The sequence below is a fragment of the Corylus avellana genome, chromosome ca11, assembly GCF_901000735.1.
Source record: "Corylus avellana chromosome ca11, CavTom2PMs-1.0".
Lineage (NCBI taxonomy): Eukaryota > Viridiplantae > Streptophyta > Magnoliopsida > Fagales > Betulaceae > Corylus > Corylus avellana.
In genome coordinates, this window is record NC_081551.1 from 20,524,067 (window position 1) to 20,550,936 (window position 26,870).

General features: G+C 34.7%; 3 protein-coding genes across 4 annotated transcripts; 1 reads left to right on the top strand and 2 right to left on the bottom strand.

Moving 5' to 3' along the window:
- Positions 1-1,345: 1,345 nt before the first annotated feature.
- LOC132165648 (zinc protease PQQL-like) lies at positions 1,346-12,118 on the bottom strand. Of its 2 annotated transcripts, XM_059576295.1 has the most exons (21): positions 11,663-12,114; positions 10,618-10,864; positions 10,407-10,532; positions 9,856-9,993; positions 9,614-9,748; positions 9,229-9,486; positions 8,964-9,101; positions 8,799-8,868; positions 8,476-8,689; positions 8,087-8,192; positions 6,230-6,463; positions 4,581-4,745; positions 4,351-4,500; positions 4,174-4,265; positions 3,830-3,911; positions 3,611-3,694; positions 3,412-3,528; positions 3,203-3,313; positions 2,889-2,969; positions 2,059-2,253; positions 1,346-1,806 (listed from the first exon to the last, which is right to left on the bottom strand). In XM_059576295.1, the coding sequence occupies exons 1-21, from the start codon at positions 11,869-11,871 to the stop codon at positions 1,729-1,731; spliced, it is 3,030 nt and encodes a 1,009-aa protein (XP_059432278.1). In that variant the 5' UTR covers positions 11,872-12,114; the 3' UTR covers positions 1,346-1,728. The 2 variants fall into 2 exon arrangements, with proteins under 2 accessions (XP_059432278.1, XP_059432279.1); XM_059576296.1 differs by lacking the exons at positions 1,346-1,806; positions 2,059-2,253; positions 2,889-2,969 and having other exon boundaries at positions 3,223-3,313; positions 3,412-3,515; positions 11,663-12,118.
- Positions 12,119-16,102: 3,984 nt separating this feature from the next.
- LOC132166063 (uncharacterized) lies at positions 16,103-19,819 on the top strand. Its single transcript, XM_059576816.1, has 7 exons — positions 16,103-16,640; positions 16,898-16,983; positions 18,225-18,303; positions 18,410-18,469; positions 18,614-18,735; positions 18,864-18,935; positions 19,340-19,819. Exons 1-7 carry the CDS (start codon positions 16,221-16,223, stop codon positions 19,440-19,442), a joined length of 942 nt encoding a protein of 313 aa, XP_059432799.1. The 5' UTR covers positions 16,103-16,220; the 3' UTR covers positions 19,443-19,819.
- A 555-nt stretch (positions 19,820-20,374) lies between these two features.
- Positions 20,375-24,382, bottom strand: LOC132166454 (histone acetyltransferase type B catalytic subunit). Its single transcript, XM_059577268.1, has 10 exons — positions 24,236-24,382; positions 24,060-24,101; positions 22,836-22,945; positions 22,634-22,702; positions 22,371-22,409; positions 22,212-22,288; positions 22,005-22,104; positions 21,592-21,673; positions 21,321-21,481; positions 20,375-21,178 (listed from the first exon to the last, which is right to left on the bottom strand). Exons 1-10 carry the CDS (start codon positions 24,312-24,314, stop codon positions 20,543-20,545), a joined length of 1,395 nt encoding a protein of 464 aa, XP_059433251.1. The 5' UTR covers positions 24,315-24,382; the 3' UTR covers positions 20,375-20,542.
- Between the last annotated feature and the right edge of the window lie 2,488 nt (positions 24,383-26,870).

Consider the following 26,870-nt stretch of genomic DNA (forward strand, 5'->3'; position numbering starts at 1 on the left):
ATATTCATTTTCAATTTTCATATGCTCTAAAAATATATGTCAGTTATATCTTAAATCTACGGACTAGTTATTTCCATTTCAAAAAAAAAAAAGAAAGAGGACAAGTTATTTGTTTCTTCATTTTTTTTATTAAACAAAGAGAATGCCTAAGTTCACTATGTTAGACTTTATGTTGGCTCATTTGGTGTTTAAAATATGCGTTTATATTTATTTGGGACATGGGTAGTTGTGTATTTAGGTCTGCATTGAAAAAAGTACAAAATTCTCCAAGGAAACACATACACAGACTGCAGCTAGTGTTCGAACATGAAGAGGTCCATGAAGTAAATGTTCATTGTGATGTTTGGATCAATGAAGTAAATGTCCATGAAGTAGATCATCTTTAAAAGATCAATTCTATTCATTCTTTGGTATCTCTCCGAAGCACGAAATTCAAAAGCATCTAAGAGGAGTTGAGAGACATCTTCGGGTACCAAATATCGTGGTTGTGTTGATACCCAAGATACATGGGGTTGTGTGCCAAGACGAATTGCTTGGTTGAAGTGAAGAATATTGGGCTTGATCAAACCATGGTGTTGCATCTTTGAAAATCAACAAGAAGTCTACCAGTGGGTCAAAGAGATTTTGTGTCGTGATTCTTAAGTTTGATTGTCCCGAAAAGGTTTTTACTTTGTGTTGTCATGGTTTTCTCTTTGTCAACTTTGTCAACAAATCTTGAAGAGGTTTTTACTTTGTGTTGTCATGGTTTTCTCTTCGTCAACAAATCTTGTGTTGATGCTTTAAATGAATGGTGTTTGATAGTGTTTATCTCTATGGTTATTGTAATTTAATATTATCAATCACTACATTGTATTTGTTATCAGCATGTTGGAGTCAAAATATTATTTTCAAACTAGACCCAATTTATGATATAAACAAATAATAGTAGTGTGTTTTCTGAAATGAAATGCATCATTCATTGCATTGAAACCAATTTGGCACTAACAGAAACCAATTTGGCACATGCATTGAAAGTGCTGTCAAGTGACTCAGCCACCTACCGGTGTGATGTACAAACATATTAAAAGGAAGGGCTGTGATTCAGAGTACACGGCATACTTAGCATGCCATGAAGGAAATTTTTTTTTTTTAATATTTTAATGCAAAAAAAAAGAAAAAGAATTTTGCACTCGCACGCCACGTACTCTTTTCATTCACCCTAAAAGGAAAGACCCCCCATTATAAAAAGTTGGGCCAAGCATCACCGATCATTGTAACATTTAACAGGTCAGTTACTAAATAATTAAATTTATCTGTCAAATTTTGTTGCTTAATTTTTTTCACCATTCAAATATTGTAACATTCATAAAGAATCGTAGTAAAAGCTGTATTAAAAGCATTTTTCCATCCTATTGGAACAAATTATCTGTAATGTTATGGAGTCTTTAGACTAGTTTCATGAGACCTATTCTTGTCCACAACTTTAAAAATCATTTGTTCAGCAATGAATAATACAAGTGTAGCACCACATTCTTCTGAACAAATGGTACATCCAATAGAGCTGGCCAGATAAAAAATGGATATACATAGATGTTTCAATCAGTGAGGCCATATATCATTGTGTGTGTTACTTCTCCTCTGACCTACTAGTGATACCTCACATCTGCCAGCAATGATGAAATAATCATCATGATTTCTGTTGGAAATCTTCATACTTCCCAAAGATATTGAAGTCCCCTAATAAATACCCTAAGATTTTAGGGTACTCCGTGAATATCTCCACAAACTAAGACCTAAAACTGTGAGACCAGCAATCCCTGCCAAAATCTGCCACAACAAACATAACTAATGTATTAAATTTCAAAAAAATCGGAAGAAATATGAGATACCTATGTAAAAGCAATGCATATGAGGCCATATATAGTCAATTTAAAAAACGAGGAATTCTGTGACAACTGTGGGAAAAAATTAGCATTATAAGTATTGAGAAGGTTAAAGAACTTTCGGAGAATAATGTCACATTGTAGGCATATGCACTAGAAACACAGTGGTGGCAAAACCAGCATAATCATAACTGACCTTTGCATCACTGCGATAACCGGTCAGAGAAGATCGGAGGAATGATTTTAGTAACTTAAAGCGAGATGCCTGGGGCATTAGAATCACTACAGTGTACTGTCTTGTGCAAGGATAAGGCAGTATCCTTTGGAGTGCCAACTGGGCTGTTAGCGGTGTCAGTGTTGATCTAACTTTTGACCGCCCTTCATCTATAATCTGCATCAGAGAAATAATGACAAATTAATTACTTCAGATATAAGAAAAGAAGAAGTAAAATATACTTTCTATCATAATATTGTCGCTAAAAATCGCTGCGCATAAATGGTTGCATGACGTGAATACAAAGTGCATGCTTGCTGCAATTATATGCCCAAGCATTACATTTTCTATCATCTTGTAAAAGAAATATAGAAACATGATTGCATGGTGCATGCTAAATCGTGATTATTCAGATACTGTGACAATACTGTTTAGAGAAGTATCCATACTGTCACTTGTTCTTGTAGAAGGTGAGAATTCCTACCCCACTAACATACAGAATGAACTAATTTTTATGTAAACCAGAACAGTTGTATGAATTACTTCTAAATTATGAGAAATTAAAAAAATGTTAAACTTAAAATCCAGAGTTCTATGCCTATAACGCATTATTGGTGCAGAAGATGCTCAGAATTCTTGTGTGATACAGTTCAGAAACCAAGAAAAACAGGTGTATGCAAGTCTTATCTCTCACCATATATTGTTAGCCCTGCATATTCTTGCACCTTAAGGCCTATAGAAACGTAATACATTTCTATGCAAACTGCAAACTACAACATAGACTGGTAGCCAATAAGGTTACAGCCACCAACCTCAAAAGAAGTGCTGACATCACCAGCATAGATCCTCGACTGGTAGCTGCGCAAAATCCTGTCAAGCCAGTAGTAGTTCTCCTGAAAAAGCACAAGCAATCAGCAACAGCGAGTGAATGGTAGTAAATTGCTTTCACCTCTCACATCCATGAACCTTAATGCTCTGGATGATTGCCCAAAACAAATGAGAAGAATGTTCAAAGTTTTACGACAATTAAAGTTGGACAGCAGTAATCAAATAGCTTTTACTCCATCTTATTGACAACCATATGGACCATAATTGTATAAACTCAAATTTGTAAATAAGATTTTACCTGAAGTCCATTTTCATGGGCTCTTTGCTCAATTTCTAGGATGGAAGAAACATCTTCATCTGAAGGACCTTCCTCTTGAAGACGTAATATCTCATCCAGAGCAAGATCAGCCTGATAAGAAATATTGCAAGACCTAGATAGTGAGCAGATTGGCCACCCAATAATTAGAACAAAAAAAAAGGGAACAAATTACGATAATAAAAACCCACCAGCTTTGAGGAGATTGCTGGATCACAAGAGAAATTTATGCTAATATCACCACGAACATTGCCAGTTCGCGAAGGTTTATTTCCACCAAGAAATACCGAAACAACTGCAGAGTAGATCTGGGCACATGAGCCAATTAAATAAAAATTAGGCCAACAAATATTACAATCAAAGAAAAGACAAACTGGCATGCATGCTCACCTGCCCATGCTTGAAACGCAGAACGTGCATTAATTTTGTTTCAAGAAGTTTGCTCAGGAACCCAACAAAATGAATCTCTTCCACCTGCCATTTATTTATTTGTTTTTGTTTTTCCAACAGAAAACTCATTATCACCATCAGTAAAATGAATGTCAAAAAGGCCTGACGGGCGATCCATTACAAGAGCAATTAATTGATCTATCTAAAAGAGCTGCATACCATGGTTCCATTTTTCAGCTCAATGGGAAAGCATAACTGGACCGAACATTGTGCTTCCACCATGGGGCTGCGGACCACTTCTCTACAAGCATATCCAATGGTTAGCAGGGCTTGGAATTCTAAAAGAAAAAACATGCATCCACACACACACAGGACAATTCCAATGATGTTTCAAATGTCAAAAGAAAGGTACGAAAGCAACAACATTCAAGATAACAACAAAGAGGAGGAGGATTAAAAATTGGGAGACCAGTTAGAGAGAGGTGGGGTGAATGGTTGTTCCCTTCAAAGAGTTAAAAAAAAACAAAAACAAAAAAACAAAAAAACTTCACTGTGCTGATTACCTAATTATGGTTGAAGGAAAAGTGAATGGCAAGCCTTTGAGCTCATCACGGTTTAAATGCATAATAGGTTCAGGAGGCCTTGGTATTCCACCCTGCATGCAGCATCACGAACCTAGTTAACATGGAATAATTACTGTTTCCAGAGCTAAGTAGAATTGCAAAAAAGCTACTGCTTACCAAATACTGCAATATTAAGGGAAGTGCAATTGTAGGATCAATACTGCCAATAATCACAACAGTAAAAGTTGCTGGATCTTTGAAACAGTTGTTGAAATATTCACAAGCTTTTAACGGATTAACTTTTCGAAGGTCGCTTATTCTAATGGGCTGCAAAAGAAGAAATTAACCCCAATTTAGAAGCACACCTATCTTGAATCAGAAAGATTAAAGCAGGAAATCAGCCGCACCTTAAAGAAATAGGAGTTTCCATAGTTGAGCTCCTTCACACGGTTTGCAAAAGCAGTGTAAGGATCCCTCTCTTGGGCACGAACTGCTTCTTCCGCCATTTGCATCACTATTTTGACATCTTCTCCTCCTGGTGTTACTTTTGTTGTAAATAGTTGATAGACAAGCTGCCAGAGCAAAAATAATAAAAAATGACAGGTGTGACACCTTCACTGTAGTATATTAAGAAGATTAAAGAAAAAACTAAAAAGATCAAGCAACCATTTAAAACCCATATATGGATGGAGGGAGGGATGGCAAAATAGCCAGCAACTTCTTTGTGTCTCATCCGATCAAATTATGGGCCAGAAGGGCAAAGAAGAATTCAAATTATGGCCCGAAGGAACTAGGGGTTGAGTTCACACTTAGAAATGAGACTAACAAGAAGTTTGCCAGTAAGCAAATACAAGTAAGTGCACACAATCATTACGTAACAGAGGCAAACCTGACTGTCTTAAACCCCCTTTAGATAGATAAAATTTATTGGAGGCACGCTTCACTGAATAATTTCGAATGCATATTCATATCATTCAACTCCCTTACCCCCACCACACCATAAAAAAAGGAAGAAAAACAACATATCCACCATGCATGCCATTAATTAACCTCAGCAAGTAAGAGCACCAACATATCACTTTCAAATATGGATACACATAATTGAAATATTATGATTAATTTTTTTGGGAAAATTCAAAATTAGTCCCCAGGTTGTCTTGAGATTTCAATTTAGTCATCGGATTCCCAACTTCGACAATTAGGTCTTTAGGTTTTACCTTCTTTTCAAACAAATCCCTCCATCAAGTTGTCGTCTAATTAATTGATGGCATGCTATGTCAAACTATTAAGTTGATAACATGTGGTTTGCGTCTAACACATCATGTCCCAACTATAATTTTCACATGAAAAATTATCTTAAATTACAAATCTACCTTGAATTAAAAAAAATATAAAATAAAAAGAGGGGTGACAGTTGTGAGGGGAGGCCTCCCCTTGCAAAGGAGAGGCAGTTGCTCCTCTCCTATAAGGGGAACTTGTGAAGGATGGCTGTCACTCATCGGATGAGAGGTGGGCGGTCGGCCCTTGCTGGAGAGTAGGAGCCACCCCTCTCCTGTGAGGGGGTGCCTCCCCTCACAAAGGGAGGTGGCAACCCCCTTTCACTGCTGGCCACTCCTCATAGCAGTCATCATCTTCTTTTTGAAGTTTTAATTTTGATTTTTTTCTTCTTCTTCTTTTTTTTTTTTTAAAAAAAAAATTCAGAATAGATTTGTAATTTAAGATAATTTCCTATATGGAACATATAATTGGCACATGAGGTGTCAAACGCGAACTATGTCATCGATTTACTAATTTGACGTGGTATGGCGTCATTTAATTGGATGGCAGCTTGATAGAAGGACTTATTTGAAATTGAGGTAAAACTTAAATACCTAATTGCTGAAATTGTAAACTCGAAGATTAAATTAAAATTGCAAAAAAAAAAAAAAAAACCTAGGAACTAATTTTCATTTTTCCTGTTTTTAATGATTACTTATAAAGATTTGTGACAGATTCTTTTACAATCCCCTATTCTTTTAGATGAGACTTTGGGACTGATTAACTGACAGAAACAAACCTGCAAGGCAGTTTCCAAGTCTGACGGTGAACAGTCACCAGAGAAACTTCTCATGTATGCTCCAAGATTCACACCAACTTCAGCTCTCTTGCCAGCAAGCATGTCCATTAAAACTGATGGTCTATAACCAAATATACCAATTTCGCCAGCAATGGTTGTTCCCATCGAGCAAGAGAAATATTCGCTCTCTTGGAGTTCTGATAAACCTCCATATGAGAAGCCTGTAAAGATAACCTGTTGAAAAAAAAAAAAAAAAAAAAAAAAAAAAAAAAAAGTTAAAAAAAGTTAACTTGAGCACATGAAGTCATGCTCAAGTTTTGATCATCCAATTAAAAAAAAAAAAATCACTTTGATGGTCCAAGAATAGTTAGCAGCCATTAAGTATAGAACAAGGGCCCTATATCTTCCAGATAGCATCAACAAGAAACAAGTTTTACTCTCATTTAGAACCAAATAATTTGAAAAAAATAATAATAAATCTAATTGCAACAGTAACCCAGATGGAGAATAGATAAATGCCTATCCACATGAGTCTTCAAGCTTTCTCAATAATATTAGTCTCCTTTTTGATGCACCTTGGAATAACAAAATATTGCATAATGTAAAAGGAGGAGAAAAAGAAATTGAAAATGAAGTTCCTCTAGTTTTCAAACTTGACATCGGTCTACAACCTCCAATAACTCCAGTGAAGACTGAACCTAAAATGGAATCAAGTTCATTTGCCCATGCAAATGACAGTGAAGCAAGTGACCCTAACCCCCCAAATCCACATATAAGGTAATCTATGGCCTCCAAAAATGATAGACTGATTTCCAGATCTCTTGCTTTGCTGTGTACAATAATTTAAGAACGCCACATTAGATGGAGACTTGCTCTCTACAAGAATATTGATTTTTAAGTGTTAAACTTAAAATTATTTTCAGTTTAAACTTGTGAGATAAGTAATAATTAATCATGCTATCAAAACAGGTGGTCATAAATTCAAACTTTAACACCCCTCTATCTCCCATTTAAAGTTAAAAAGTTTCACATGTTGGACCCCTCTTGTTGAGGGCGAGTGTGAATCCAAATAAGGGGGAGTATGAGAATATTGATTAAATGATTAAATTCACTATTTCCTATGAACTTAAATTTTTGGGACAAGTAGCAATTTATCTCTCCAAATGACTAGAAAGGAACCTAGTCCACCTTGCTGGTATCAGGCATGGGAATACTTCAAATCCATCTCTTTCTAGGCTCTAATCGCAAATGTTATAGCCATATAATTAGTCTAAAAATGAAATTACATGATATCAAAGGCTTGAAATTCACAATAAGACTGAGCACTCCAAGAGTCAAGCTTTAATTCTCTCACTACAAACCACTCATTCTTCCCAAAATTATTTGTCCTTTCATAGTTGACCTGGCCAATCCACAAATCCACTAATTCTTTCCATTTCAAATCACAATCCTTTAAGGGTTTGGTTTATATGTCTATAGTACACTGATATTTCATCTTATACCCACCTTAAGAATAATCCAATTAGCTTTTTATAATAATAACTGTTCACCTCATGCAAAGAAAAGAGATATGTGAAGGCTACAAATTGGATGATTTGTTTCTCCCCCCTCCCCATACACACAAAATTATATCCAACCAGCTGTAAGCACTGATTTATGAATTTATGATTATGAATGTAATCATAAGTTCTTAACTTCAACAATAAACAAACAAATCAGACCAACAAAAAAGAAACAATAAACAAACAGGGGATAAATAAAGACCACTAAGGAGCCAATACAAACAAGATCTTTCACAGAATTTCATTACATAGTTCTTTTGACTACAGATATTGCAATATCTACACAGTTTTGTACCTGGTCTGCGAGAAAGTCTGTACACCTATAGCAAACTCGCATACCATTTGATAGAATTAACTCAGTAGCTCCAATATTTGGATGTTCAAACTGCTGCAAAATATTCCTGAAGCAAATTGTTTTGGGAAAAATTAAATTCGACAATCAAATTGCAAATGTGATCTGTCATAATAGACTGAGATCCTCCAAAATAGTACAAACGACCTATCTTATTGGGCTAATGGCTAATAAAGAATATAGAAGGAATATATCAATGCATCAAATTATCAAATTTCATCCAAAGGCAAAGACAATGTAACCAAAGCAAATAGAGAGAGTAGTCCACGCAAATAAAAGTTAAATGATAGAACATGTTCAAAAGATTGATCTTCAAAGGAGTCAAACTTTACCCAAGATTTGGCTTTGAACTGACAATTTCTTCTGGAATGTGTTCATCATCCCAAGGAGAAATGTTCCTTTCTTCCTCAAGAATATTGATCTTCAACATTAAATTTTTCAGATCATCTACTGTTGCAGAAGCTCGAGGCTCAATTGTCTTTATGACACAGCTGCACGATGTTTGTAATTTCTTCGAATAGTTGGATACCTCAGACGCCATTATATCTATGCATAGAAAGTGACCATGGTGATTGCAATCAAGTATATTCTCATGCTTGGTTTATTTCAGAATCCTAGAACCAGTACATTTACGGATGCAATAATATTTACTCACGAGGTAGAAGAGTTTTCTGGAGTTGAGCCTCATATTCAATCCCAACAACTGGTTCATTGCGAAGAAAATGCTGGAAAAGAAATAGAAAGACATATTTTTGCCATAATTAATTACAGGTTCAAATTAACAATCAGAAGATCCAAGAAAGCTACAGTTTGGATATACTTGTAAATATTCATCCCGCAAGCTGGTCGATTGTATTTGATCACGCTCCAAATAGGCAGATTCAATCTCTGACATCAGTAAAGTTCGGACAATAGATATCTCGCGTTCTGAAAACCCATGTAGGCGTACCCTTGCAACCTGAAACATAAGAGTTGTCATTAAAAGGTAAAACATTTTGAACACGAGAGAGAGAGAGAGAGCAGGAGGGAGGGAGCCAAAAAATAAATAAATAAAGCAAGTTCTCAAAACAAGATAGAAAGCAGACCTCAATCAACATTGACTCTAGGGCCTCAATGGTCCCTTTTTCTTTACAAGATGAAGTCATTATATATGCCTTCAATGGATGAACTAGAACATCTGCAGCAGCTGAGCATGAGAAATAGGGTGGATTCTTTCTACGAGAGATCTTAAAGAACCTCTGGTTTAGAGCATAAAGGAACATGGACTCTGCAAGTAAATCCCTATAGTCCTTCACCGTCTTCAGCTGATCTGCTTGCATCTTATAGCTAATCATCACTGCAGACTGTTTTGAATGAATACAAGATAAAATTAATAAGATTTACATGTTCGTTGTGAAATCCTTTTTCTCTCGTGCTTTTCAAATGTGCAGAAACATTTGTATGAACAAGGCCAATTTACTCTGCACTAACCCCGGCAGCTTCAGATTCAACGAAACATGAAAAACGTGGATCCTCATGAGGTGGAACTGGAAATGTTGGTATAAGTGGAGGCTCGGGTGCTGAACTTTTCTGCCCGAAATGAGTCTTTATCAACTCAACTACGCTCTGAGAGAGAGAGAGAGAGAAAGAGAGAGAGTTTGTCAAGAAACCTTAACTAGAAAACATACTATTATAGTTCCAATGTGAAATTTTACATATCAACAAAATCAAACCTGTGTATCAGAAAAATCTCCAACAGCTACCACCGCCATATTGGATAAATGATACCACTTCCTATAAAACTGCTTCACAGTCTCATGAGAAACAGTTCGAATTACTTTCTCTAATCCAATTGGCAAGCGCTCAGCATACTGCAATCAATCAGGCAGTTTCAGAAAAAACATAAAATTGATTTATAAAAAGAGTATAGGAAGGGACAAAGGGAGTATGCATAAAATGGTGCTACTATATAAAAACATTACAAGAGAAGGCTCATCAAAAAATAAGTGCATCTTCTCATCAGAATAACTGGAAAAGAGAAATGTTTTGCCTCTTTAATGCAATCAATGTGCAAATTATATCAGCAAGAAGAGCCTCAACAATGAATTTCTTTTTTTTTACATATCCACACAAGGGGAGGGGAATGGGGGAGGGGAATTCAAACTAATGACCTCCACTTCATAAGGCGTGGTTCCCTACCGATTGAGCTAACCCTAGGAGACACCTCAACAATGAATTGATTCATTACTTATCATGCAAAAATTTTTGTAGTCAATATCAGTACCCGTGAACCTTCCATCATCAGAACCCAATGTGCATCCTGCATCCTTCCAGCAGCGTTCCTATTCCCTCTATACTCTTCCATGACAGCTCCTCTTTCTTTTTCCAAATCATCTTTTGAGACCCGAACCTGCATGGAACAAGTAAATATACTAAAGGAAGTAAAAACTTAAAAATTACCAGATAACCAAACATGGCAGAATCTTTGTTAATACCTCCAAACTGAATTCTGCCAAGACCGAAATGGCTTGAGATAACAGTTCAGGCTTGTCAACGGGAACAAATAACTCATACACAGTGTCATCAGCCGATGTTACTGCATTTTGACAAGCACCAAATTCTGCCCCAATACTTTCAAGAAACTTGATAATATCATGATTTGTGTATTTCTTAGTGGCACTGAAGGCAAGATGCTCCACTATGTGAGCAACTCCACGTTCATCTTCCTCTTCCAAAACTGATCTGCCAAGAAACCAATAAATCAGCTTGATTGCCATTCTTAATATAATATGGGTATGTGTGGGTGAGCGTGTGCATATTTATGTATGTACAAATAAACTTGGTGAACAACTAAAAAGTATGCTTTAGTCTGCACATAGGAATAGAGATGAAGAATCTGAAAAAGTAAGCCCTAGAGGCTTAAACACTCCATTGCTTAAGCCAAAAGGAATATATATGAACTTCAACCTAGATAGTAGACACGAAAACTATCTGTAGCAGTAAGCTGGCTTGAGTAAACACGCCATATGTGAGTTAACACTTTTTTCTCTGGCGGGATCTGAATCTGATATAACCTTTAGGGACTCAAGAGATTGTGATTAGTGAGTCTTCATGAGAAAACCAAAGTAAAATTTTTATTTCATCCAGAGATCAATGGGTGTTTTCTATTTCCAGAGGGTATTTGTCATAAACCAAATTTGAATTGCACTTGCGTAATGTATACATTCTATTGTCTCATATTTCAATAACTTCCTGTGTAGCTCAATTAGCTCTCATAGACGATGCTGGCATCCCATATATTGTTCTCAACCCAAAGCATAAGTCCACACATTATTACATTGCTCTGTAATTTCCAAAGGGTTTTTCATATTTGCTATAATGGGAAATGGGGGTTGAACCCCATAAACTGTATATAGGAGAATCAAGTATAACCCACATCATAGAACAAGCTAAATTGCCATCAAATTCACCATAACTCAAAACACAACCGCATGTAATCAAAACCAAAACAGCCCAACAAACAAACAAAAAGCAAATTACCCGGCTCTAACAGCGAGCGCAAGAGCAGCTCTCATTCTGGGCTTAGAATTGCAACGGACATAATAATAGAGACCATTGTCAAGCCTGCCGTAGTCAACTCCCACAGGTTGTTCTCCAAGAGCGCGGTCCTGGTCCACGTTTAACAGCTTCAGCGACCTGAACCCATGTTTCTTTGCGATCTGGGAATTCTCTGCCGGAAGCAAATTCATCCCTCTTCGTCTCTCTCTCTCTCTCTCTCACACTGAAAATTCTCTCCCCAATGAGGAACAAACCTGCGAAACAGTCGTACCCACAAGTCTTGCTTTTATAGAAAAATATATATAAAAAGAAGCCGAAAAATCTACAGCAACAGCATATTTTGTTGGTCAGACGCTTGCGAAGACACTGATTTCAGTACGTACTGAGCTCTGATCTCCACCATCATTGGCTGCTTCCCACTTTATCGCTTTGACACGCATGCCAATATAACAGCGACTTTGCACGGACGACCTAGGGGGTTCAAGAACCGACCCGCCCGCTAACCGCTTTGGTAGTCTGTTATTAAAAATCGTTAACTATAATTGCAGTTAGGGCTTCGTTTGATAAATGATTTTGTTTTGATTTTGATTTGATACTGTAGCAGGAAGTGATTGATGTGAAAAAAAATAAGAATTTTTTTTTTTTAAGTAAAAAAGTATGAATGTTTGATATGAAAAAATGAAAAAAAATTTGTTTTGTAGTGATTTTTTTATTTAAATAATAATAAAAAATTATTGATATGATGTAAAAAGTAAAAGAATATTAAAAAAATAAAAAAAGTGTGATGAATAGTGTAAAGCAAAAAAGGCAAAATCGTTTATCAAAAGATACCCAACTGTTAGCAATTTTAGGGATCGAGCAAGGTGGTTATAACATCTAATTGCTCTTATATATATATATATATATATAAAACATCCCAAATGACTTTGGAGGGAGGGTTTCATCTTATTCTCCCTAGTCCCTCACTGCCTCTCAATCCCTTATTCTCTCATTCCATAGCGCTCATCATTCTCTCATTTCTCTGAATCCCTCATTCCCTCGTTCTCTCAAAGCATTATTCAAAAATATTGGTTGACCCAAAAAACACCATTTTTTTTAGAACATTTTGGCTTTAAATCCTTAAAATAAGCTCAAAAAAAGCCCAAAACACGTAAAAAGCCTAAAAGCACATTTCAAAAAAAATACTTATAACCGTCGGTTATTGAATTGAATAACTGCTAACCACCTAAGCAGTTGCAGTTGCAGTTGCAGTTATTAAAAATCGATAACCGCCCAAGGCGGTTGCGGTTAAATATTATAGCCAATAACCACAAAATATAACTGTTTGAACACCCCTAACAGAAATGGCTTGAGAATTGAGATAGGTCCAGCTTTTTCAAACTTAGAATTTTGTTTTTCTCTCTTTTTCTTTTTTGGTAATTTTTCAAAAGAATACTTTAATGTGATATAAAGGGTCGTTTGTGTTTATAATTCTAAAAAATGCGAGTTCAAAATATAAATTTTAAAACGTGTTACTAAAAAATGTAAGTTTTAAAAATACAGTTAAGTTTTTGTTAAGGATAAATGCCAAGAGAAACTTGGTATTGTTCTTAAAAAAATATATAAGAGACCAATAAGATAAGGTTTTTTTTTTTTTTTTTAGAAAACAATATCTACATAAGATTGAAGAATACTAAAAATATACCTAAACGAACCTTAGTATTCCTCCACGTAGAATATGCATTTGAAAAGTATGCTCATTTTCACAACCATTATTATCATTTCGATACTTTGTCGTTGTTACAACTTGAGTGTGGTCTTAAACAGCTTTTCACGACGTGCTCTAAATGCTTCGTTTTTTCTTATGGCAACTCTTTCGCCTTTGAAAACTTAAAACATTGATAATTACAAATTTTTTTAGAAAATTGAAGATATTTTAAAGCCTTTTGGGGAGATTTTATTTCCCTTTAAATTGCTATAAGCCTATAGCTCAAGCATAAAATAACCCATAATTTGGTACAAATAATAAATTATTATTAAAAATTCTTGTTGTCTATCTTTTTTTTCTTTTCTTTTTTGGTTAAAGTAATTAAGAGAATGAATTGATATCACTTACAAGTGTAAGCTAAACTCTCTTCAAAATACATACTTTACCCTATACTTCCCCACACCCACCTCACCCAATTTTTTTTTTTTTTTTTTTTAATTTTTATTTATGTTGGGATGCTTTATGCTTGGTATCATCTTTTAGGGTTGAAATTTAGTCAACTCTTAATTGTGTTCTGTTGGTCCCCTTACCCTCCCAATTTTGACAAACATGTATTCTTATTCTCAAAACAAAGAATATTAACTTTTCAGCTATATTTATACCAAATGTGAGGTGAGTATCCTACATCATATTCATTGTAATTGGGTGTTTGAATTGCGGCTAAACAGTCAATTGAGAGAAGCCCTAGTAAGATCTGTCTATCTGAACAAGTAAGCTTCGTTAAGTTATCTCATTTGATGCTCGAATAAGTTACATTTTAATTAATGAATTGCAATTAATCCGGATCGATGGTTTGGTATATTGAGAGTCATGGGTGCAAATGCCATTGGCATTGTGGAGCTAATAAAGGCTTTGGAGTTGACATTTAAGTCTACTCTTGTTGTGTTCTGTTGGTCCCTCTACGTTTTCCCTTTTAATAAACGGCATGACAAACATATATTCTTATTCTTAAATCAAAAGAATATAAATCTGCACTCGTTGAAAGGGGTTTCATTAACTTTAACTTTTTTTATATTTTTAGGAGAAATACTATTCACTACACCTTTATTATACTGTTATCTCATGTGGTGAAGTGGTAGTTCTTGTTTCCAAAAAAAAAAAAAAAATTCTAGTAACTTTTAAACCTTGTCATGTGAAATAAAAGCGGGAAATGAGTATTTGCATGTTATTTATTTAAAAATTGGAATATTTCTTTAAGAACATTTTTTTTTTTGTTAAATATACAAAACAGTTGGATTTCACTAACAACAAAAGTGAGATAAGTGATAATGAAGGTGCATAGGGTGATCACACTATTATAAGTGTGGTCATCCCCATACCAGACTATATAAATATATATAAAGGTAATATGACTTTTCATGAAGGTAACCGGTCAAGAGATACTACTCTTAGTAAAGAGTTGAATTGGAACTCTATAAATAGAGTCACATGATAACACAAACATTATTCATACAATTTCAATATACGTACGTTAGTTTTACGTATGTGAAATTGAGTGTTCTTCAAGTTCTCTTGATCTCCACAGGATTTCCACCCTAACGGGAGAAATCCTTCCTGAAATTAATTATACAAAATCCTACGATCCTTCAAAATCCGATAGATAAAACTTATCATGATATGGTTTAGTAAATTAGATGTGGGAGATCATGAGATCACCTTTTATGGACTAGCTCTACAAGAAAGGAAAATAGTTAGAAGTATTTACCGGTGGTATTCTCCGACATTCAAGTTAGCCAAGGTATGGTAAAAGAATATTTTGGCATAGTTTTACTAAGGATTATATTACATACTCGTGAGATTCACTTGACCTCTATATATATAGGCCGACTTCTTACTAAAGGTTTGAGAGACTATCGCCAAGAGATTGTCACTTGTTGTTTAGATTCCCTTCTTTGGTCAATTAGGAGAGGCAACATGGCATGGGAATAACTGTTAGTTGTACAAGTTGAAGGTTAATTGTTTGCTTGGTGATATCATTTTGGTGAATGTGCATTCGGATCACAGTAATTAACTGAGTTATAGGTGGTCAAACCCTTAATGACTTGAGATCCATCATACTTATGGGGTCAGTCGGGCTTTTCGATAGTCAGGCCTTTATGGGACCCATCTATATTTAAGCCCTATAGTAGGTACCAATTCTCTTAGATGATTGATGTGCGCACTGACAATCAATTAAAAAAAATTTAAAATAAATACTTTAGGCTTAATCATAGCATTTTTTAGGGCCCGTTGGTATCTAGGCCCTTCAAGTTCGTATCCATCGTATGCCATTGGAATGGAGTTCGGTTAACCTAAAGTTTTATTTATATATATATAAATTACTATTTATCTTAAAAAGTTTAAACTAATAGAAAATATGTTAATTGAAAATGAAAATAAACTGAAGGCTCAAAATAATAATGAATTTAATTATATAATTAATAATTTAACTCGCTTATTTTTAATTAGTAAATAATAATTAGTTCCAATTCCAAACACAGCAAGAATATTTAAATTATTTTCCCTTCATCTCCTATGCCTCGTCAGGGCTAGTTTGATAAAGCTCTTAGGTTGGTATTTTTTTTATTTTTTTAATTGAAAATAGTTTTAAGTGTTTTATTTTAATATTTTGTTAATTAATTTTATTATTTTTTCCAGCAAACCCAAATAACATTATCAAACGAGCCCAACAAGGATGAGCCATCGCAGATTCACACTAAAGCAACTGTGAAAGAGGAAGACTGGAAGAGGATGACCGAACAGGCGCAAGTTAAGGAAAGCAGGAGATAGATAACACTGGGCCTCCTCAGCGCAATGACTCATGTGTTGCTAGCATGCGCCGGTCCCCAGCGCCTGCTTATCCAACGCCCCTGCGCAGCGTTTTCTCAACCGCCAACCACTTCGTACCCCAGCTTTTCCCTCCACACTAACCACTTACCGCCGTTCTTGACCGTTAATCTTTGTAATCCGAGCTATGCTCGGACCAGAACGTTGCTGTGTAGAGCTAAAGCGAGTCGAAGCCAGAAATTGAATACCCAGAACCTGGAAAGAGAGCTTGAAGAAGAAAAACAAGAGTACGAGGAGGAGGATGAAGACGAGGAGGAATTTGAAGATGGGTTTTCAGGTCGGGGTGGATATAGAGGGAGAGAAGAAGAGAAAGATTATGACCGAGACCCCGAGTTCGCTGAAATCCTCGGTAGTTGTCTGGATGACCCGCAAAAGGCGCGGTCCAAAGTAAGCACTGCATTGTTGGAATTTCTTACCATTTTTTTTGCTGGGTTGTTGTTTTCACTGCCAAGTTTTAGTTTTTAGTTCTAGTTTCATGTTTTATGGGAGGATTAATACATGGATGTTTTGAAGTTGCGGTCTTTGTGTTGTTGGAAATGTTTGAGGGATTGTTTTAATGGATAACGGGTGTGGTTAAGAGCAATTACTAGTAGATTTTGGGGAATTTCGTTGTCTGAGTTGAAATGTGGTGTGTTGAATTGCAGATGGAGGAGAGGTTGAGGAGGAAAAGGAACAAAATTTTGCAGTCGAAGACCGGTTCAGCGATACCAATGACGGTGACATTCAATAAGTAAGTTTGAATACATAGGACATTAATTGGCTAGACTAAACTGCATCTAAGTGGTATTATATGCGGTAATGCTGATATGTACATGGTGATTTTATACTAATTTATGCCCGCATGATTTCTTTTCAAGAGCTCGCGAGTTTTAATTTGTTCTTCAATTTTAATGAACCTGAACCTACATTAAATATCACTCTCTCATAGGAACCATTTACTTAATTCTAACTTTTGAAAAGATTTGGAGAATTGAACATTATTAAGATGGTAAAATGGTTGTTAAGATTTGTAATTTTTCAGTCTGTGGGCACAAGCTCTGAAAGCATGTTGGTCACACTGATCTTTTGTTTCAGCAAGGCAAAGGATGACGTTTGAAAATTTTGGTAGTCACATACATTTTTCAACATTACAGGTGCTCTAAAATCCTTGTTTTTTTTTTTTTTTGTTGGGTCAGCAAAAGCCCCATGTTCTAACTGAGCTTTATTGATACTTGAGTTTCATGGATCTCATTGCAATGTTCACTCATCAAAAGAAAAAACTTTTAATCATGGATGCTTTGGAAGAAGGCATAGAGGGAATTGATTTGCTCATCCTACAAGTTATTTTATGGGCACCGGGTGCCAGAAATTTGGCATCATATAGTGAAGCTTCACTCATCAAAAGAAAAAACTTTTAATCATGGATGCTTTGGAAGAAGGCATAGAGGGAATTGATTTGCTCATCCTACAAGTTATTTTATGGGCACCGGGTGCCAGAAATTTGGCATCATATAGTGAAGCTACCCATGAAAATGCTTGAAATTATTAACGATTAGTGAAATTGAATTATTGTGATTGGTCAACAACACATGTAAGCTTATAGATATTCCGGCAAAACATGCTTTCTCCAAATAAGCCATTTTAACACTGGGCTTATTCAGTCCTTGTTAATAGATAACAGGTAGGCTTGCATTTATTGAAGTTGAGCTGATAAATTGATCGCATAAACATTTTTTCTTATGGCATGTGTTTTCTTGGAGTCCACCATGTTTGTCAGATGAGTCTAAATTTTCCTCAAGGGCCAAAATTATTGAACTACCTTTTTTCTAGTTTCTAGAGTTGATATCTTCCATCAGCTTCTAATCATGAATGTGATACAACTGCTGCTTCTTGTATTATACTTGGTCTTTTTCATTTGAAAGTTACCATATAGATGCAATTCATCAGTACTCCTCTTTTGTAAACTCACTCTTTGACGATTGGCATTTCCAGATTTGACTTCTCAAACTCATACATATGGTTTGAATTCTACAACATTCCGTTGGAGAAAGATATTACCTTAATTTGTGATGTAAGCGACTGTTCATTTACTTAATGATAACCTCTCCACAAAATGAAGTGTAATTTCCTTCTTTTTCTTGTAGTTTAGTGACTTAGTTGATTTGGTTTGTTTTCAGGCCATTCGTTCATGGCACATTATTGGACGTCTAGGTGGATGCAATTCCATGAATATGCAAGTAAGGTTTGATCTTCATAAAATTTTGATACAGATATTTTTCATGCCATATGGATGGCAAGTTTATTGCTTGGAAACTTGGAGACTTTTTTTTAGCTATATAGGTTCTTTGTTAATTACACAATGTGCAATGTAATTCCTGCAGCTGTCACAATCTCCTTTGGATAAAAGACCAAGTTATGATGCTACTCAGGGAGCAAATGTGACACCAACCACATTTTACAATATTGGGGATCTTGAGATTCAAGACAACTTGGCACGAATCTGGTATGGGGGACTATTTTGAAATCCTAGATAATGGATGTGAGGTTTTTTAGTTTAAAATCTGTTTCCTGATGATGAGAGAGAGAGGTATTTATGTTTCTTCGTCATATATTTGATAACAATTTTAACAGGTTGGATATTGGGACCAGGGAACCATTGCTTCTGGATGTTTTGATAAATGCATTGACACAGATAAGCACTGAGTAAGCTCCACATATCTCTATTTCTTTTCAAACATTTTCTTACTTGTAGTGAGTCACCAATTAGAGTTTGGACTGGAAATATATATTTTCCTGCACAGTCATAGTTTAAATGCAATAGAAATTTCCAGAGAACGATAGTTGCAGATTTCCAGCAACTTGTCTCTGCATATTTAGCGTGTTTTTTTAACATAGGATATGAAGTTGGATATACACATATGCATATGGCGATAGCTAGGATTGCTTTCTTCTCTCTTCCAGCTCCTTAAAATGGTCTTGGATTGGGTTTTCTAGGATACTTTTTGGTTTGGGATGTTTGCTTGTTGGTGTTTTGGCCCGTTTTTTGTGGACTTAAAGCTCCTCATGTTTGGTATATGCTCTCACCCCTTTGCCTTTTCTTTTAACAGCATAATTGGCATCAAACAACTAATGTTTGGTGGATCTGAATTTGAGAACTGGAAAGAAAACTTGACATCAGAGGATGCAGGTTGCAGCTTCCACAAGATTTAGCCTACGTTCTTCACTTGCTTACTTTCTTTGCCACTCCTGAAGGACGGCCTATCATGAATGCCAGATATTATAGCCTTTAGACAAATGCCGGTTCTAGGCACGTAAACCTATGTCCTGAGCATTGAAATGGTGCTTCAGGCCCACTAATTCCAGAGGAGATACTGAGGAGAAGGCTTTTAAATGGGTTGCAGTCTTAAATCGATTGATGAAAATTTTCTTTTTTCTTTTCCTGCTAGGAAGCAGCGTGTATTGGTATTGAAGGTGGATTAGGCGAGCGAAACCGCCCCCCTCCCCACCTTCGGTATTTGAAATGAATGATAACTATTTCATGGTCGAAATTTAAAATTCATATACATTATTTAAATTTTTTTAGAAGATATGTCAATATTAACATTACATATACCATTAGATATTCTAACTTTATTAAATTTTAATATTAAATGAATACTAAAATTTTTATTTGAATGGAGAGGATCTTTAGCACTTTTAGACATTAAAAAGTAATGTTGTAAACTACACTCTTATCCTCCTATTTCACTAGGTTAATGTTACAATATCAATTAACTCTTATTATTATTTTTTTTAATAAAAATTGACCCAAGAGCTGATGAGCACTATTACATTAGCCCAATAAAATAAAAGTATAATATGTAACATTACTCATGCCTAATTAGAAAAAAAAACATTACTCATGCCTAGAAAGTAGAAATCTAATTTAAGAAGAAAATACATTTTAGCACTTTAGATTATGAATGTGACAAAGCTATACTCTGTCCTTTACTACCACTGTTAGTACTTGTCATCAAAACAGACAAAAAAAAAAACAAAAACAAAAACAAAAAAGGGGTAGGGGGCTCAATTGCACCACATGTGACCTATTTTGCGTTAAAAGTCATTAAAAAAAAAAGATTCCAAGTACATTAGTTAATTTGAAAAAACCCGGGAAGACTACTGTAAATTTTCTAACATTAGTTAAAAGTTCCAAGTACAGCTCGGTCTTTTACAGACAAGCTTCTATTCTTCCAAAACTACAGCATCGCCTAGACCTCATGATTGCATCATTTAGGAATATGCAGTAGCTTCATGCAGACCAGAGTCCACTAATGCACAGATACCTTCTGTGCAATTAACTTAATTTCTTTCACCCTCTCGTCTACTAACTGCCGGAGCTGCTCTTCTTGATTTGTTTGATTTTCATCCATCTGAACACTATCATCTTCACCAGTCCGAGACCTATGCATGACAAACGACATCTCCTGATCATAATCACTTGGAACTTCAATTACTCGCTTTCCGGCAGTCCCAGAATCTTTCCCGATAATGTCATCCTTCACACGATTTGAAATGACACTCACAAAATCCTCCATGTACTTGTCAACAGGATCAAGACCAAGATAGATTAAAACCTCCCAACACTTGAGAAACTGCTTTTTGTTAATTTTCAAACTTTTCCTGACATCATCAATGACACTTGAAGGGGGCGTGAACCGAGGGATGTGGATTTTCTTTGACAGTTTTCCTCGCTTAAGGCGTGAAACAGCTGAACTAACAGCATCCTGGATTGGATCAAAAACAAGCAAGCGTGGTATGTCAACGCAGGTGCGCACATGTTGGAAGTAATCCAAGGGCTCTTCAACTGTCAAGTCATAAACATCTTCAGACACTGCAACATTATTAAGCACCTCCAGAAGGTAACGCCCATAACCTTTGTGTTGGTAAGGAGGCAATACCAGTATCTGCAAAAAGCAACATCACATGAAAACACAGAAAAAATTCGAATAACTAAATGAATATAACATCAGAGCTGTTCAAACATGCTTATGTAAGGGCACCATGTGTCAAGCAAGCAACCGCTTAGTCAACAGTGAAGGAGTATACCTGACTGAGTCGCAATCGAGAACTGTCTGGATAATGGTAAAAACGATAAATGGCTGTAAAACCAAGCAATTTGCATTGAACCTCGCCCTGCTGATCAGTTTTCTTCTGAATCAAAACATACAACTCCCATCTTGGATCAATAACATCAATAGGGCTGCTACCTGATTCAGAAAATAGTACTGTTAAATACGGGAGCTATACTTTTTCAAAATCTAACCAAAGCAAGAAAAAAATTAGAGATTGCAACAGCCAAGACAAACAAGAGCATTACCATCAACAAGAAGAAGAACAAGAGGTATCAGGCGACTGTAGAGGTGCCCAGCAGCCGTAGTGCCCACCACCATGCGAACAACCTGACCCAGTAGAGCAAATCAACCATGGTACTCAGTTTAACATGCATGATTGCAAATAGAAGGAAAAGGAACATGAAAGGAATTGGTCATTCCAGATTCTTCTTTGACCTATGTAAAAATACTGCTAATGAGGGATCCAAGAGATAAGACAATCATTTTATATGTGCACTAGCTAGGCAAGCCGGTACGATAACAATATAGAGGGACCATGAAACTTGACAAGCATTCTATAAAATATACATAGTATGGAGGTCATAATTACAGACATCTAGACAAGCAACTATCATTTTTACATGATACTAAATCAGAAAGCATAATATGCAAAAAGCACCTCAACATCGGAATTAGCTGCTTCCAAATGGATATTACTATCAACGGTGTTTCCATTTGAGGTTTTGTAGTTCAATATCTCCCCGCTTGAGATAATGGATCTGCAAAGAGTTAAAACGTGGACATTAGAGCACAATAAACCAAAAACCCAACTGCATGGAGAAAAATAAGCTTGACTATTAGATGTCAACAAAAAAGTACAAGGTACCTAATAAGACTGCTCTCAGTGGAAAAAGTCTGAAGAAACTCATGTTTGTTATCAACAAGAGTCTCAGCAAAAATTCTCTGTAGAACATGACTAATTAATCAGCAGATCTATAGGAATAATAACTAAAAGGACGGTTTAAGATGGGCGATTAATGTACACCTGGAGAGCAGCTTTCAGATCTGTGATACCTTTTCCTCCCTGAAAACAAATAAAAGTAATTAGTAAACATGTTCAAAGGGCAAAACCAAATTTGATTCTTTAAGGAAAAGGTCACGACTCAATATAAAAGATAGCAGAAGTATATAACAATCTTGACTTTCTAGTAGACCATGGCTTCTATTCTAATAAAACATTTCTTGCTTAGAAAATAAATAAAAAAAATTAACAGTTCTTGCAGGCGATGGATTAATATCAGTACTTACATCAGACTCACTCTGAAAAGTAATATCAGCATATGCTTGAAATGATATGCTGCTAACCCAGATGGTAATCTGCATAAAATTATTAAACAAGATGCATTATGGAAAAGGCCTTTGTAGAGAACTAATCATTCTGTTTACATCACCAAAAATGAAACATTGTTTCAACATTATTAAACTTCAATCTGCAACAATGTTAAATCACCTGCAATCCTTGGTAACCATATATCTTTCCATCTTCATCAAAAAAGCTATTCAAGTCAACAGGGTTGATACATAAACTGTCTGCAGAACCCACTTCCTCTTTGCTAGAAACTATGACACAAGCAATCAAGTACAAATGCAAGCTGACATAAAGCTCAACACAATACAAAGAAAATAACATGTATGTAATGAAGAAGAGAATAAATTAAAAAGAAATAGACAAAACATCAGATCTTGAGCTGCTTATCTAATAAGTTTACAAGGAAAGAGTGGAAGCTTGAGTCATTAAGAATCAAGAGTGAGGCCAAAATCAAAATTGCTATCATATAAGCATGAACCATGCCAGGGTATTCAGGTTCTGCTTTGCATCCTTTGCAGTAAGTCAAACAATCAGTTTTGTAGTAAGATTATTGAACATACACACACATATGCATGCTTGTGTGCACAAGCATTACCCAATTGCAAATTGACACATGCACACAAGCATTTACCTTCTCAGATGGCCCATTCTTTTAGACTGAGCAACAAACTCACAGAAAATTTCATTAGATGACAATATAGCTTATTGCACATAATAATGATACTACATGTATTACCAGACAACATTGCATTCATCAACTCCTTACATCTCACTTAGGCAATGAGCTCAACGAGCTTAGATTCCAGGTTCTCAAGAAACTGAGCCGATTTCCAAAGAACCTCAGGTCATGCAATTGTAGTAATCAACCTTAGTAAACACCAATTTAACAATTTAACAAAATACAACTTGAATCAAGTTCTAGTTATTTACCGCCATTTCATTGTTGACTACAGTAATCTCAAATCCAAAATAAGTAAAAATAATAATAATAATAAGAAAAATCATTAGCATTTTACTTTTCCTGTATTTTACTGTTCTAGTTATTTACGGCCATTTCATTGTTGACTACAGTAATCTTAAATCCAAAATAAGTAAAAATAATAATAATAAGAAAAATCATTAGCATTTTACTTTTCCTGTATTTTATCACTAACCAAACAGGGAAATAGAAAAATAAGCCCCATAAGTATTATACAACCTCAAGAAACCACAGCAGGCACCAAACATTTCTTTTTTTAATTCTTTGCAAGAGTGCAAGCAGAATATAATAGTTAACAATAAATAAACCAACCACAATTTAACATCAATATAATTAAATCATACTCAATCTAATTATCTTAATAAATACCCATAATCTAATCATACCCAGGTAAATCTTGATGCACTCTTTGGCCTCAACTCCAGCATCTGCACGAAAACAAACAAGTATCAGTGAGCTAAAACAATGAAAGTGCTACCAGAAAGCACACAAAAACAACAAAATCACAGAAATGAAAGGTCAGTGAAGAAGTTTTGGAAGAATCCGAGCTAAGTTGACTCACCGATGTTGGAGAAACCGACGCGCCTTCGTTTCTTGGGATCGGCGGTGGGATCAGCGGTGGATTGCTGCTTCTGCCCCATTTTTGCGGGTTAGGGTTTTTCAGAGCGGGAAATTGTGCGGGAGAGAGGCGGGAAATTCTACCGTACGAACACTTGGGGGAATTTAAGCCATTATATAGTCCTCCGGCAGGTGGAGACTTATCCCGCGTGCATTGCACGTGACACCAACATTTGTCTTCGGTTGCATGTTAAGGCCCAGGCTCAGACCAATTAGGGGTTTGTATTCGTTTCAACGTACATGGCTTAGTGGGCTTTTAGCAATCGAAGAATTTAAGATGGCCCAATTTTTTTTAAAATTTTTTTTTAAAATTTTTATAAGTACATTGAAAGAAAGGAAAAAAGAAAAATTACAAGAAACAAATAGAAGATGGGGGTCTTTCCCATTAATAATGGGGATTGATAGGATCGGGGGAGAGAAAAAGGGAATGATGCTAGAATAATATCTAGCTAAGGCTCAACGTTCCATAAAGTGAGCATAAAAGTTTGCACTTCTATTAATTTTCTTAATGGTGCAAATAATTTTAGTTTTGTCTTTGAATTCCCTTAAAGAATGTTTTCATGCTAGTACTATTTAGGATTTAGAGGTCATGATAATCCTAGGTAGTTTCATACGACAAATATAGGATTTATAGGGTTTTTTTAAAAAAAAACAAAAAAGAAACCAGGGTAATCTAACTGGAATAGGAATCATTCAATTTTAAGTAAAATAGAAAGAATCTATTTTTCAGTAAAGATTTTGTTTTGTTATATCTAATGTGTACATAGTCATTTAAACAAGATATTACATTATTTAAAATTTTAATGTAGGGGTGTCAATACGGTTATGATTAGCGGTTATTGGCAATAACCGCTAACGGTAACCGCCTTAGCGATTAGTATATTTCACTAATCGTAACTACTAACCGCCTAACGGTTAGCTGTTAACTACTAGCCGCCGGTTAGCGGTTAGTGAAATAGGTAACTACTCGCTAACCGCTTTTTCAAAATTGGGCTTTTTGGACTAGGCCTTTTTTTTTATTATTATTATAATTGTAAGCATTTTTTCGGTCATTATTTTATTATTATTATTTTTTTTAGTGTCTTCTTTTGCCCAATTGCTATAAAAAGAGCCCATATTGAAAAATCAAAAATATTTGACCCCAAATTTACATTTACTTGTACTTTAAAAAAAATTCCTTAAATATTAAATCCATAATCGGGTTAACTTAACTTAAAAAAAAAAAAAAAAAAAAAAAAACACACACACATACACACACACACAACAATATATATATATATATAATAAAAATAAATAAAAAAAAAAAAATCAACACAACTGTCACAACATATAAAAAAAGTTCAACACAACATATAAAAGAAGTTCAAATAAAACATTAAAACTTCATCAATTCTCTCATTTGGTCATCTAGTAAATCCTGTGGACATAAAAATAAGAAAAGTTATAAATTTAAACATAATAATATTAAGGCACAAGCATATACACATAATCATATAAATTAGAATATAATATATTGATACTTCAAATGTGGTTATAAATAACACATTATTGAATCTAATGCCAATTACTTAATTTGATATTATATGAATCACATTATCATTGTACATTAATAATATGATTAACTTGAATAAAATATTTGAATTGTCATTGAATCATATGATTAAGTATTGATTTTATACATTTATATTATTCATATACATATATGTATAATTATAATTTATAACATATATAGACTTATAAGTTTATAACATACATTGGAACTAAGTTTCTAGATACTTTATTGTTGTATTTGTATGAATTGGTATACTTATGAGTTATGTCATATTATATCTGTATAATTTATTATTATATAATCAAATGATTTAATGATCAATTGATTATGTGATATAATCATATAAATTATAGTAATAATATATTAATACTCAAATTGTGATTTAATTATATATATAAAAAAATTGTGATTTAATGATCAAGTGATTATGTTATATGTATAAATATTATTATAATTATAATTATAAAAATATATTATATAAAAATGTGGTTAGCAATTACGGTTAGTGAATCTAATAACTTCTAACCGCTAGGCGGTTATAGCGATTATGCAGTTAGTAGTTAATATGGTTAAACGGTTAAGCGGTTAAGCGATTATAGCAGTTAGCGGGCGGTTAGAAACAGTCGGCATTGAAACCTATATATTATATATATATATATCACCTTTGAACCATCAACTCTTTTTCTTTTATTTGTCATGAACTAAAAGGCAGAAGCCTGTCCTTCAGCCCCTTATACTTTTGCAATAAATATGGTATAAAAACGTTTTGTGTTGCTTTTGACCTAGCCTCAATATATCATCATAATATAAAACAATTTGTACCAATAAAAATAGGTGTGATAATTCATCTTTGGCATGTCGAGTTTGAATTGTATTAAAATGAGTATAAGATTATATAGATCAATTATAATCCAATTTATTTAATTATACAAGTCAAACCACTTAACACTAATTTTCTAATTTCACTATTCATTCACTTTCCATTTGATTTTTCTATATATATATATATATACCTCTACTAAAGATT

Bases quoted from the DNA above. Each gene is read 5' to 3' on its own strand.
- LOC132166063 (XM_059576816.1), top strand. From the start codon at position 16,221: ATGACTCATGTGTTGCTAGCATGCGCCGGTCCCCAGCGCCTGCTTATC. The intron at 18,470-18,613 runs GTAAGGTTTGAT...TAATTCCTGCAG, and splicing joins GCAATTCCATGAATATGCAA to CTGTCACAATCTCCTTTGGA. The intron at 18,736-18,863 runs GTATGGGGGACT...CAATTTTAACAG, and splicing joins GACAACTTGGCACGAATCTG to GTTGGATATTGGGACCAGGG.
- LOC132165648 (XM_059576295.1), bottom strand. From the start codon at position 11,871: ATGAATTTGCTTCCGGCAGAGAATTCCCAGATCGCAAAGAAACATGGG. The intron at 3,695-3,829 runs GTATGCAGCTCT...AATAAATGGCAG, and splicing joins AGCTGAAAAATGGAACCATG to GTGGAAGAGATTCATTTTGT. The intron at 3,529-3,610 runs GTGAGCATGCAT...TCATGTGCCCAG, and splicing joins TGCGTTTCAAGCATGGGCAG to ATCTACTCTGCAGTTGTTTC.
- LOC132166454 (XM_059577268.1), bottom strand. From the start codon at position 24,314: ATGGGGCAGAAGCAGCAATCCACCGCTGATCCCACCGCCGATCCCAAG. The intron at 24,102-24,235 runs GTGAGTCAACTT...GTTTTCGTGCAG, and splicing joins CGTCGGTTTCTCCAACATCG to ATGCTGGAGTTGAGGCCAAA. The intron at 22,946-24,059 runs GTATGATTAGAT...CTTGTGTCATAG, and splicing joins GTGCATCAAGATTTACCTGG to TTTCTAGCAAAGAGGAAGTG.